Source organism: Macaca nemestrina, chromosome 1 (genome assembly GCF_043159975.1).
Source record: "Macaca nemestrina isolate mMacNem1 chromosome 1, mMacNem.hap1, whole genome shotgun sequence".
Taxonomy (NCBI): domain Eukaryota; kingdom Metazoa; phylum Chordata; class Mammalia; order Primates; family Cercopithecidae; genus Macaca; species Macaca nemestrina.
In genome coordinates, this window is record NC_092125.1 from 24,092,351 (window position 1) to 24,106,760 (window position 14,410).

The 14,410-nt window shown below is 48.1% G+C and overlaps 1 protein-coding gene across 3 annotated transcripts in view; it reads right to left on the minus strand.

The window, feature by feature from the left end:
* LOC105492970 (family with sequence similarity 78 member B) overlaps positions 1-14,410 on the minus strand; it is a 101,730-nt gene that overhangs the window by 20,079 nt on the left and 67,241 nt on the right. The window contains exon 2 of one of the 3 annotated variants that reach the window (XM_071074937.1): positions 7,832-7,896. The exons of the other annotated variants lie outside the window; for them this stretch is intronic. Within the exon in view, the coding sequence (XP_070931038.1) occupies positions 7,832-7,896 (65 nt within the window). The remainder of the gene's footprint in view (positions 1-7,831; positions 7,897-14,410) is intronic. 3 annotated transcript variants of the gene reach the window in all.

The following is a 14,410-nucleotide window of genomic DNA, read 5'->3' on the forward strand; positions in this document are numbered from 1 at the left end:
AGTGATGATGTAGGAGGAAATGCTTTGTAAACTACAACACATGATCTCTCTCTCTATATATATATATTTTTATATATTTATATATTTTATATATATTATATTAAAAATATATTATATATATTTTTTGATATGGAGTCTCACTCTGTTTCCAGGCTGGAGTGCAGTGGCACGATCTTGGCTCACTGCAACCTCCACCTCTTGGATTCAAGCGATTCTCCTGCCTCAGGCTCCCGAGTAGCTGGGACTACAGGCGTGTGCCACCACACCCAACTAATTTTTGTATTTTAGTAGAGACGGGGTTTCACCATGTTAGCCAGGATGGTCTCATCTCCTGACCTGGTGATCCGCCTGCCTCGGTCTCCCAAAGTGCTGGGATTACAGGCGTGAGCCACTGCGCCCAGACGTCAACATGAGTGATTATCTAATTCCCTTCCTTCTCCTACAATCCTTCTCCTCACTGTGATAAACAGTGTTTTTGCTTCAGACAATCAGCCATTGACCCAAAGCTCACAGCTAACGGACTTGCCAATGGGCCTAATAATGAAAATATCGATTATTGCAACCTTCATGCTTTCTGCATCCCATTTTTAGAAGAAAGAGGCAAATCTCAATCAAATATCATGTTAAGCATTTCATTCAAATAAGGAGTCCATGGGTTTAGGTCAAGACTCCACTCAGACCCAACAAATTCTCCCATTGCCTTTGAGGGGCAGAGCAACCTCTCTGAGAACCCCACTTTGCTCCCCCTGAAGCCCTGCAGTCATTGGGGAGTCTGGAGAGAAGCTGGCAGCAACATTCTTGGAGGCAGGGAGTGGGCAGTTGTGCAGGGACTCTCTGATACTAATGTCCCCTGATGCGGTGTGGGATAGGAGTTAGGGGGAACCACACATGGAAGACTGATGGTTTCAAGTCTAGAGAGCTTCTAGGGAAGGCTTTGAAATCTGGGGCAGTACTACCCTTAGACCCAGGTGAGAGGAGCCCTGGCCTGGCCTTACATGTTTTTTTTTTTTTTTTTTCTTTAGAGATAGGGTCTCACTCTGTCACCCAGGCTAGAGCACAGTGGCACAATCATAGCTCACTGCAGCCTTGAACTCCTGGGCTCAAGCGATCCTCCCGCCTCAGCCTCTGGAGTAGCTGGGACTATAGGCATGCACCACCATGCCCAGCTAATTTTAAACCATTTTAAAAGAGATGGAGTTTTGCTATGTTACCCAGGCTGGTCTTGACTTCCTGGCCTCCAGTGATCCTCCTGCCTCCGCCCCCCTGAGTTGCTGGGATTACAGGCATCAACCACTGTGTCTGGATGGCCTCACCCTTTGAAGGGACCCACTCTGGTATCTTCTGGCCATGCTCTTTCACACTGGGTAAGAAGTCTGTGGGGCTGAAAGGATGTGCCCCTCCTTCCAGAACACTCTCTGGGTACCTAGGATCTCAACATTTCTAGCCCACACGCCCCTAAACATGCCTCTAGAGTCTATTCAGGCCTTTTCCCTGTCCTGTCTTTCCAAGGGCAGTCCAGTCCACTGTGTATGCACTTTTGGGCCCAAGGGGTGGCCAGAGGGTGGCTGTTTGTTGGGGGTATGCATGGAGTTTGGGACCATGTGTTTGTTGGGTGCCCACATGCATGTGTGTGATGGAACATCTCTTTCAACAGGGTAGAGAGCCAGAGGTGGGAGGGGAAGTGGGTGGGGCTAGGGGTTGAAGGTCACTTGTTCCTATGCTGCTAGGTTCTGGCACAAAACTTTGAGGAGTCCAAGAATCCTAAATTTGAACATAGCCTTCAGGTTTTTATAAAAGGTATAGTTGTCTAGGTAGGAGGATAGAACTTACTTGATTCAGCCCTCTGTTAGTCTGACCTATAACTTATAAATATTGAGAAATATGGCACCCAGACCTTTGTATCCTTACTCTGAAGCCTCAAATGTTAGGGATGGGCAGAGCTGGAAGATCTAGATGCACAGTTCTGGAACCCAGGACAGTTCCAATCTGGAATATTTTCCTTTTGTTATGTGTGGTTTCACTGATGCTTGTTTAGCCATAACATGCACAAAGCACCCTTACAACCAGAATCACATGTACTTTGTACATCAATTGCATGAGGTGGGCATCATTCTATTTTCCACTATGCAGTAGGGAACCTGCTCAAGATCTTTCAGCTAGGGAGGGGTAGAACTGAGCTGTGATTCAGAATCAGGTCTGTGATTAGAATCAAGGTCTGATTCTAAACACACGCTTTCTCATGCTGCCTCCCTGGTACAAAATTAAGAGTCCAAAAGCTCTGAAAAACAATAAAAGTCATGGATGAGATTAGCTGATACACACTGCTATGACCATGCCAGTTGTTAAAATATTGAAACATTTTTGGAACAATTGCTAAACGACCCCTCTTGCTCCCCGTAATGCCTTCTCTTTGGCCACCCAGGTTCCTCCTCAGCTACCCACCACCACGTCTCCAAAAATTAATCAACTGAAGGGTTAACACAGGCCCAGCTGGGGATCTCCAAGACAGGCTCTGGTTCTAAGGCTGAGTATATTAATAGTTCTGATAACATCACCTTGATCATAGCTCACACTTAACCTGAATGCCAGGCACTGTCCTGAGAGTTTGTGGTCTAACCACTATGTTCAGTCTGCTCTTTAAAGGAATCCTGACTACTGTGTTAACTTTACTGCACTTAGAGGGTGGGAAAAGAGGATTCTGCCTTTTCTCTTCATCTTCAGGGCTGGAACCTAAGGTGCTACTATGTGGGTATGTGGAAAGTTTAGTTAAAGAGAGCACCACACCCTGAGCACACTGAGGCTTCCAAAGCTCCATCTAATGTGACAGAGAGCAATGTGCTCCCGGTCATGTGAGTCTCATGTTCCGTGTCACTGCTCACTTTGCAGCAACTTTCTCCTCTCAACCCCTCCACAGGAGCAGCTGGAAATAATGGGACAGTGAAGAGAGAGGAGGCACAGAGCAGGTGGGGAATGGTGTAGGGCCAGGCCCCTGTTACCTGGGCAGCCACCTGGCCCCTGAGACCAATTTCCAGCCCTGGCTCTGGCAGAGGTCCTGATTCTCAGATGCTTTGCAACCATGATTACAGAGTTAAGTGTTAAAATTAGGATTTTCCTCATTCTGCACTGTTTATATCAGACTCCAAGCAGCCTGTAAATACTCCCCTCCCACTTTCCCCTCCGCCCGCTTCCTTTCTGACCACATCCTTTTCTTTTTGGCGCACGGGGAAGCATTTTTCCTAGTGCAGAAAAGATCATTTTCAGTGTTTTCCAAGAGTCATCAGTGCGGAGAGAGGCTTCATGTTTGTTACTACCCTTGCGTTCGGTTTAGTGAGTTCTTCCAGCATTGGAGACATCTTCTCACTGTGTATTTCACCTTCACCATGTGGAGGTCAGGTCACCTTGTGCCCTCTAAGTTGCTCCAGCTGGGTTCTCGGAGTCCTTTGCTGACTTGTTTCTATTTGACAGCTCTGAGGTCTGGGGTCAGTGGCCAGTTTTCTAGGTCACATCTGAAAATGGTTGACTTCTGACTCCAATTCTGAGTTTCTTGGGGCAAAGTACCTTATCCCACACAGAGAAGCAGTGTTTGCTAACACCTGCAGAGCGCCGTGCAGCCCCAGGCTGTGTCCCTTACAAGGGTTATGTCCTCTGGCCACACAGCAAGCCCTTTTGGCTCCTTACCAGTCACTGGGCCTTGTGCTAGGCCCAGTGGTGTTTGTTCTCCATCCTGAAGGAGGTCACAGCCCACCCGAGGTGACAGGTCAGATACCCTCCCACAGGAGTAAGGCCCTGCTTATGCCAGGCTCTGGGGGTGCCAAGAGGAAGCAGAGGAAACGGCCTGGGGGTAGAGGTCAGCAGGCCTCTCAGGGGAAATGGGGCTGCAGTGGGACCCCAAAAGATGAGGGGAAATCGATGTGGGTGGCATTCCAGGTGGCGAGCATGGAGACCTGCCTGTCCCTCACCATGCCCCAATCCTTATCTGCTCTTGGACCAACATGTTTCTCCACTATGCCTCTGGAATATGGCCAGAATTCGTCTCTTCTAACCCCATGGCCACCAGCCTGCTCCAAGCCATTTCTCCTCTATCTGGGACCATGCAAGTCCTCTCCTCACTGGGGCGCTGCTTCCAAGCTTGTGCTGCCCCTACAAGCCACGAATGTGGTTTTTATAAGATGTACATCAGGCCATGTCTCATCTCTGGAAAATTCCACGATGGTTTTCTACTGCATTCAAATGTCCATGTTTCCTTATTTGCCCCACCAGTTCTCCATCCTCATTCATCCTCACTCCCTCCCTCCTGGCTCTCTAGATTCCAGCAACTTGAACTGTTCTCATTTTTCAACAAGATAAGCTTCCTCCCACTGGACTTGTTGGGCCTTTGGATTTGCTGTTCCCTTTGCCCAGGACCATTTTCTTTCAGTTCTTTACATCCTGGACTCCTTTTGTTTTTCTGAAAATAGAAAAAGAGTCTCACTACCTTTCCCAGGCTGGTCTTGAACTCCTAGGCTCAAATGATCTTCCTGCCTCAGCCCCTACAAAGTGTTGGGATTATGGGCATGAGCCACCACCCTTGGCTCCCTTTCATCCTCAACTTGCAGCTCCAGGTCACCTTCTGAGAGTGGCTTCCAAATGCATACACATTTCAGTGTGCTGATTTGCTTGTGTCTATGCCAGTTTTCCACTAGACTGCATGCATCCTGAGGACAGGCTTTGTTGTATTTTCAGTACCTCCAGAAAAGCCCAGAACAGGTGCTTCCTTCAAGCAGCACAATGAATGGGACAAGTGTTTCTGGAAGAGCAGGCAGGGCTGGCTGTGAGGTGAGTTCAAGGGAGCTGCAGAGGGAGTAAGATGGGGAAGCCTCTTCTGGAGTCTAGGGGAGAGTCCCACGTGACAACAGAAGGGATGAGTCCCATGTGACAGCAGAAGGGACTGAATACAGATACATTGGAACAAGTGTCCCTGGGGCTCCTGGCAAGGTGCTGAGTGCCTTTCCTCAGACAGCTTGCATTAAATATGAGCCCACCTAAGCTGGGAGAGGATATAGGGGCTGGGTGGTGGTGTTGAGGGGCATGAGGATGCAACACACATTCAATCCAGCCCATGGCAGTAGACTGTATCCTCTACTTCCAGCCCTTGAAGCTAGACAAATGGCAGGTAGAGGAGATGGGGAGTGGATGTGTTTTTTCCTTCCTATTTTGGAATTCTGCTATTATAGGCAGAACCTTAGTTAACCTGAGAAAAGACATTACTGGGTGGATACACCAAAATGTGAAAAGTGGTTATCTATAGTTGTGGGACTATACGAGTTTCCTCTTTATTTTTGTGTATATTCTCATTTAAAAAATTAATTTGTCTTTATTCTGTACTAAAAAGGAATGAGTTACCTCACAGAATTGCACAGAATGAATGTGAAGCATTTCGGGGAAAGAGAGAGAAGGAGGTAGGGGAAGAGTGTGGGGTGGGACTCCCAAGACCTGTATGCAAATCTGGATGTTACCACCTGCTGACCATGTGGCCTTGGACAAATCACTAAGCCGCTTTGGGCTTCCATTTCTTAAGTGAATGGGGATAATAACAAAACCTACTCTGTAGGTTTTCCTTTTTTTTTTTTTTTTGAGATGGAGTTTTGCTCTTTCACCCAGGCTGGTGTGCGGTGGTACAATCTCGGCTCACTGCAACCTCTGCCTCTTGGGTTCAAGCACTTCTCCTGCCTCAGCCTCCCGAGTAGCTAGGACTACAGGTGTGTACCATCACGCCCAGTTGACTTCTGTATTTTTAGTAGAGATGGGTTTCACCATGTTGGCCAGGATGGTCTCAATCTCTTGACCTCATGATCTGCCTGCCTTGGCATCCCAAAGTGCTGGGATTACAGGTGTGAGCCACCATGCCCGGCCTTTTTTTTTTTTTTTTTTTAAATGAGAACCCTATGAAAAATAATCTATATCATGCCTTCCTGGCACATAACAGGTCACAAATGAGAACTGTTATTATGGTATTGCTCATTCAAAAAGGACGTTGGCTGGCTGGGACCTGAGCTACTTCAAAGAGTAGGACGCATTTCCTCGCTTTATGCAAGTGAGAACTGAGTATTTCCCTTCCATCCTGACAAGGGAACAGGAGGGTAGATGGTCACACTTCATTTACATAATAAGGACATTGAAGTAGAGAAATGACTAATTCATGGCATGCACCAAGAAAGATGCACATCCACAGATAGTATTCTTTTCACAAAGGGCACCTACTTTGTTCTTCACATTGCGTTAGGTTTTGTGGATAACAGAGGATGTAGAAACCACACACACACACACACACATACACACATACTCTCTCTCTCTCCTTCTCTCTCTCTCTCTCTCTCTCTCTCTCTCTGTATATAATTTCATCTGGTGAGGGTCTCAAGTCTAAAAATATCTGCTCTGGAAGCTACCAGCCTGGATGCCCTTTCTGGGATGACTTTTGGGCTGCAATGTGAGCCCTTTCACCTTTAATTTCCTCATCTATAAAACGGAGTAGAATAAACAACCTCATGGATAAGGATATATCCAGCTCCTATAATCTCTGACCAAAGACCTCAGTCCTTGTGCTGATGGCGAATGGGATTTTCAGGGCCACAAGGGACGAGTTATGGTTTCAGAAGAGAGAAATGTGGTTATTCCCAAGGGATGAGTTGCTCCTCCCAGAATACAGGACACCACACAACTGGTTCTCCCTGGGCTGTAGGGCTCCCAGGGATTCAGAGTGGCTTCCCTGTACCCGAGTCCACATCTACTCTTCTATCAGGTTCCAGCTCCTCCTGATTGAGTTGTCGTGACAACACCTGCAGCTGGGGAAGGACTACAGCTCTTGAGCCCTGCTGGATGTCTGACTTGCTGCTTGTCAAGCTTGCCACCTGCGCATCAGGTGGTGGAAGTGGGGCACCACTCCTGCCTGCACATGGCCTGGATTCCAGCCCCACAGCCTGGCCTACCTTGGTGCCTGGACCTGGAGTCTGGAATCTTGTAGGTCCTGTGGCTATAAAAGGCCTTAACACTGTGAACACCTAATGCCTTTTAATTTTTTTCCCTTTGTGCCTGGGCATTGACAGAGAAGGTGTGGTGCACTTCTTTCTTTTTACCTTATTTGTCAAGTAAGATTCCTAGTATGGAATCTTCTGGTGGATCCCTGGAAGAGGAGCTCTTGGGGCCCTCCGCCATTTACCCTGTCTTGGTTAACTGACACAGTTTGGCAATGCATCCTCATCTCATGGACTGTTTTAGCACAGAACATGTGCAGTTTTAACTGTTACTTGTAAAGACAGGACTAGTTTTTTTGTGGCTGAATCTAATGGCAGCACATGCATCTGATGGAGATAATGAACACTGAGCATAGTTGGCTGGGGACCCTGGGCAGCTCAGGGGAAGGAGGGCCACGGTGCCATCCCTTCCCATCTGGACCTAAAGCTGATGTGTTAGCTTTGGAGACTGGGGTCAGAACTCAAGATCTCTTCAGATCTTTTGGCCCAGATAGCAGCACTTCCTGCAATTTATTCCCATCTGATTTGGGAATCATTAAGGAGAACAAATTTTCAAGGTCAAGGAGACACTGGTAAGGACATGGTTGTCAAATTTTCTCCAGGATGAGTCAGGAGTTACTAGATACTTATCAGCTGAATGAATGAATGAACCAGGGCAGGTCTGCTGGGCACAGCGTGTTGAGCAGGAGTGCAGGGCACTACCAGCCCTTCTATCAGACAGCATTCTTGCCTTTCTCCTGCCTCCCTGGTTACTGAGGCCTCAGCGACCCCATGACAAGTGATCACGACCAGAAAGAACATAACCCATAGGGTCTGGGTACCTGGGAGTCCAAGGCAAGTCTGGGCTGGGGCTCCTTGGCCTCAGTGGTCTGGAGGGGTCCAAAGTCTGGAAACCAGGAAATAAAGAGATGTGTTTACTGGGGCAAGAACAAGGCCAGGACAGTCACACAGCAAAACAGCTGTGGTGATAAAGTTGAGATGATCAAGACAGGCTGGAGGCAGGAATCTCAAATGTCAGGTATTATTAATACTGCTACTACAGGTAAGAGGAGCTAATATTTACTGAAGGCTTCCAGGCAGTCTAAATTCTTGCTATAGTAACCTTCAAAGTAGGTACTATGTTATTTTTTTTTTTTTTTTTTTTTTGCATAAAGGAGCTGAAGTTCAGCTAAATCACTCGCCAGTGTCACAAAGCAAATAAGTGGCAGAGATGGGACAAACCTAACTCTGGCCTCTGGCTCTCCAGTACCTTTGACCCCTCTTCCTGGTCAAAACCCAAGGCTTTTGCAGCCAGTACTGACCCAGGTCCTCTAACCTGATTCTCGCTCCCCCACCATCCCCAAAGCACAGGGTTTCCTCATAGGTGACACTAGAGCAGAGAAATGTCCCCAGAGAAAGTACAGTGGCAGAAGGGCAGGACTCTGCTGCTGGAGCAGTCACTTCTCTCACTTCTCTCACTGGTGCTGGGCAGGGTGAGGGTGGGATGATGGAAGGGGCTTCCCAGTTTCCACCAAATAATGCTCAAGGTGAAGGGGGAAGGGTCAAGGGCATGAAAGCTGGGCAGAGGGAGGCAGATACAGGAAAACAGAAGGGGAGAGGCTGAGGATGGAGTGCTCTAGCAGCACAGACTTTAAAATCAGAGTTTATTGTTTTCATTAACTTTCCACTGTGTGTTCTGTGCATGCCACATTTCACTGCATGCTGAGCAGGCCAGCAGATGTGGGGAATTTCCGGCAGCAGCTGAGCTGGGGCAGGAGATATAAGGATGCTGGCAGCTGAGTGTGTACCCTGGTGACAGGACCATGGAAATGTCTTACTAGGCAGATGCCAGCTTAGAACACAAAAGAACACTAGGTGCCTGTCTGCAGTTGGCAGAGGTGGGGCCACATTGTCCACACATGTGTGGACACAGGAATTCACATGGATATGATCAAACTAGAGGGGCAGAGAGACTGCAAAATTCCTAGGGATGCCTAAATATTCCCCCAGTGTGGCTACATGCAGTCTGGCCCAGGTGAGATGTCTCTCTCAGCGATTGTGGATGAAAGTGGTACACACACTTGCTTTCATTTAATAATGTGCAACAACACTGCCGGGCGGCTACTATGATTACCTGATTACCATCTCCATTTTTTTTTTGACAGAGTTTCGCTCTTTCACCCAGGCTGGAGTGCAATGGTGTGATCTCAGCTCGCTGCAACCTCTGCCTGCCAGTTTCAAGTGATTCTCCTACCTCAGCCTCCCAAGTAGCTGGGATTACAGGCGCCCGCCACCATGCCAGCTAATTTTTGTATTTTTAGTAGAGACGGGGTTTCACCATGTTGACCAGGCTGGTCTCGAACCCCTGACCTTGTGATCGCCAGCCTCGGCCTCCCAAAGTGCTAGGATTACAAGCATGAGTCACCGTGCCCAGCCCACCATCTCCATTTTGCAAAGGAGGAAACTGAGACACAGTGATACCCAGGATGACAGCTGGAGTAAACCAGGGAGGCAGGATTCTCACCCTAACAGATACCTCCACAGCCCAAATTTAAGTATTCGTGGAAGGAAAACTACCATGTCTTGAGCACCTGGTGTACTTCAGGCACCATGCTAGGTACTTTGTGTGGGTTAACTCATTTGGTCATCAAAAGTCCTTGTGAAGGAGGCATCGTAAGTCCTGTGTTACAAATGCAACAACTTAGATGGAGAGAAGTTAAGTAATGTGTCTCTATTTGCCCAGTGTAAGCAGCAGAGCTGGGACTTACTTAAACCCAGAGGAAACATCCACATGACTGTGTTGTATTTTCAATTTTTTAAAATTAATTACTTATCTGCACCCCCTCAAATGTTTTATTATTAATTGATTGGTTAATTCTTTTAACGGGTAATGTTTGAAATGTGTAGGCATCTAAGGCAGTATGTGGGCCGGGGGGGGGGGGGGTTGGGCGGGGAGACACACAAAGATGACTCTGATCTGGCTCCTAGCAGGCATAAGCCATAAGTAAATGACTGCAGTGCAAGGAGGAACGGGAGGAGTGCCTCTCAGGCTGGAGAGCACTCTGGGGTGCTGGGGATGGCAGAGGGTACTTATGTCTGCTGCTTTTACCTTCTGCACCCTGGGGTGGCTGGTTCAGAAGTCAGCCTGCCCCAACGCAAGGCCCAGGCTGCAGATGCTTTGACCCAGTTCTGCTCAAGCTGTTGGTCATCTCCTTCCCACACTCAAGAGACTGGCTTTTGTCCCCGGATGGACCATCTCTGCTTTGATGATTCTGGCATCCATGTGAGAGCCAGCGGGGGAACTGCCAGGCCACAGAGGCCTCTGGAACCTCACGCTCTTTAGATGTTAAATTGAAATCAGGCCCTTTATGACTCTTCTGTATTCAGGAGCCCATCAATGCTGCATAGGAGCTGCTGTGGATTCAAAAGAAACACCAGTGTCATCACTGCATGGCCCTTTACTCCACTGGGCTCCATGTTCTCTTCACTCCCTCCCAAGGGAGTTTTCTCCCATCTGCAGACCCTGCTGGGTGGGGCAGAAAGAGCACTGGGGTTGGACTCAGAAGATCCAGGTCCACTAGCTGGTCTGTCACTCAGCAGCATGACTGTCACGAAGGCTCTCCTAGGCCTCAGTCTTCTGAGCTGTAAAACGGAATAATAATGCCTTCTCGCAGAGCTGCCATGTGGGGTTGCATAAGAAGTATACGGAACGGTAGGTGTTACACTTACTGCATTTCCAGGCCTCACGACTGGCATCCAGCTATGGCCAAGTCATTCCCATCCTCTGTGAAGGGCTTCCTGACTGTTCCAGCCTGCCGGACTTCTGGAGGAATGAAGGACTAACCCGAAGTATTTGGCCAACCAGGGGGAGGGGCAGAGGGGGCAGACACTGGGTGAATATGGCTTTGGGTTGTGTGGGGCTAGTGGGCTCCTCCAGTGTACAACTCTTGAGAGGCTTCCTAGTACTGGTAGAATACCACCCAAACCCCTAATGTGCTCCACACAGTCCTGCATCCTCTGGCCTCTGACTCCCCAGCTTCATCTCACACCATACTCCCCCATGCTCTCAGTGTTCCACCGCCAACAGCTTTCCACTCCCAATAGCTTTCCTTATGGTCGTCCAACATGCCAGGCTCTTCCCTGCCTCAGAGCCTTGGCACACACTGTCTGGAAGATACTTTTTCCCACTGCTCACTTGGGCAACTGACTAATCCTTAGGTCTAAACTCAAGTGTCACTTCCTCTGGGATACCTCCCCTGATCCATGCACCTCCTCCCACGCTGAACGAAACTAGGTCTCTGCTATAGAACTGCATCTTTTCCTGATTCATAGAACTTATCACCATTTGTAATTATATACATGTGAACCTATTTATGACTTAATGTGTCTCTCTTCATGTGGATTGGAACGAGGACCCACCACCGCCTGGGATATAGTGGTATTCCATCAGCATGTACGAAGAGTGAATGTCTACATGAAACAGGTAGCAACAAGGGGCAAGAGGATAGAGGAGAGTGGGGAGGGAGTGGTGGCAGTGATGTGCCTGAGAGGTATCACAGTGGGCAGCAGGGAAAAAGCAGAGGGCTCTAGGAAGTGAAATAATGGGTCAGGAGGAAGACCTGAGAGTCGGCTGTTTGCAGTTAAGATTTCAGAGGGGCAGCCATGAAGCATGGCCTGTTTTGAGGCTCCTAGGAAGGGGCAGATGCAGCCTTGTGATAGGTTTTTGTGCAGTTAGGGCATCCAGAGTGCCCTGGGAGCTGGGAACTGGCAAGGAAGTAAGAGAGAGCCCTGGAATGGGGGGTGGGTACTGATGGTGCCTGTGTCCCTGTGTTATGGGGTGGCCCTGCCCTCCAGATGTCACCAGTATCCCTTGGACTCAGTAAGAGGGAGCTCCCTCTGGGGGAAAGGGAACTCTGTTAACATAACCGCAGTGGGGGTTAAACAGCAGCTTTCCCTCAGTAGTACAGAGCCCTGAGGCTGGCAATGCTGCACAGCTCCCCGAGACTCAGCTCCCACTGTCCCTGAGCCACACTGGGGCTCTTCACCCTCCTGGCAGCAATTATAAAGTTGAACAGCAGAGGCAGGGAAGGATCGAAAGCCAAACAGGAAGCCGGTAATTGCCTCTTGCAGAAATAGCTCTTTCAAAATAAAAGTGAGGTCCTGAGGTTCCTACCCAGGTCAGTTATACAATGCTGCTCCTGTCCCTCCTAGAGCCCTGTAATCTTCCCAGCGTCTACTTTCTGGCCCTGAACTCCAGTATAGGTCAAAAGATGTCCATGTGAAAACTAAGAAAAGAAAAGTCCAATCCCCCACGCAACACTTTTTAGGGCTCCTGAGCACATAAACACGAATGAACATATGACATTTTTTAAGCCTGGTCATCACAATCATCTGTCCACACACCGACACATGAACCTTCTTAGCTCCCAGACAGGCAGAGCAATGCTTCACTCACTGAAACTGACCCCTTACTCAACGGGAAGACTAGGCTGAAAAAAACAAAACCAACAGAGGAAGTAGGTGTCAGGAACCAAAGGAGGAGGCCACTCCAAGGACAATGGAATGAGAGATCTCCAAGGTCACAGGATATTAACTCGGTCCTTTCATGGGTAAAACTAACCCCTTTGAAGGGAATGCAGTCCCAATCAAAGTCAGTAATAAAAGCCACCTCAGAGATATAGTTCATGAGACATCATTTCGAATGATTTCTTCACCACCTGCCATGTGCTTGGTACTCTCCTGGGTGCAGGGGACACCAAGACTAATGAGACAGCGTCCCTGCTCTAATTCTGGGATATAATTAGAGGCAGATCACTTCAATACAATATGGGATATTTGGGGACAGAGACATGTTATCAGGGGCAGCAGCAAAAGCCATCTGGCCATCTGGGAAGAGGTGGATGGTGGTGACCATAATGATGGCTAATGTTTATTGAGGGCTTACTCTGTGCAGGTATTGCTCATGGCACTTCACACGTACCAACTGATTAATCCTCACAACAACCCAATGAAGCTGGTACTAACTTTATTCCCATTTTCCAAGTTGGGGTGGGGGCGCGACTGAGGTTCGGGGAGGTGAAGAAACTGGCCTAGGGCAACACAGGATTTGAACGCAGGCTGACTAGCTCCTGAGCAGCATCCTGGGTGAAGGATAAGCAGCAGAGGAGGAAGCAGCGTGAGCAATGGCCTCAAGGTGTGGCACAGGCAGAAAGGGTAGAACTAGTTGTTTCTGTATTTCTTAAACACAATGTTGGGCCAAGAGTGAGGGAAGTCAAGGCTGAAGGGGAAGTGGTGGCCTTGACAGCTCCCCCATGAAAGCCTGGTTGGGTTGGTGCAAGAAGGATGATGATATGGTTTGGCTGTGTCCCCACCCAAATCTCATCTTGAATTCCCACATGTTGTGGGAGGGACTCGGTGGGAGGTAACTGAATCATGGGGGCAGGTCTTTCCTTGCTATTCTCATGATAGTGAATAAGTCTCACGAGATCTGATGGTTTTAAAAAGGGGGAGTCTCCCTGCACAAGCTCTTTTTGCTTCCTGCCATCCATGTAAGACATGATTTGCTGCTCCTTGCTTTCCACCATGATTGTGAAGCCTCTCCAGCCATGTGGAACTCTAAGTCCAATAAACCTCTTTCTTTTGTAAATTGCCCAGTCTCAGGTGTATCTTTACCAGCAGCATGAAAACGGACTAATACAGATGGTATCTCAAGCCTAATTCTTTACAGGTCCCACCACCTGACACTCCCACGGACACCTGACACCTGACACTGCCATAAGGATTTGGTGGCTGAATGAATGGGAAAGTAACCATAACCAGATATGGACTTAGTACTTTACATTTCACAAAACAATCCCATGTAAATGATCTCATTTAATCTTCACAATAATGCTATGAAATAGGTATTATGTCCTCTACCTTAAAAACAAGGAAACCAGAACTCAGAAAGGTTACATGATTTTCTCAAAGTCCAACAGTTCGTAAGTGATGGAGACAGAGGACTTAAACCTACATCCACATTCTGTTAACGTTTTCTACCACACTACCCCTGCTTCTCAATGAGGCAAGACAGCAGGAGAACCTAGACACTGTGTAGTTAACATGACTGAGTCATCATATTTTTTTTGTTTTTGCAAAACAAAAAGTGGGAGAAGCTTATGTATCAAAAATCTAACTTTTTGAAGAATTTTCCAGAACTTAGCGCTCAGGAGGATGATCTGCCCAAAATACCAGTAGTATACTTGGTAAACATGAGCCAGAAATAATTAGCTAATGAGCTACCATCAATGTTAACTAACTGTACCAATGGAAGCGAGCACTGATATGGAGAATAAAAAGTGTGGCAGTGTCCCTTGGATGGCAGAGCCACAGCCCTCCTCCTCCCAGTGGGGCATGCTGAGTTGTCCTACCCTATGTGCAGC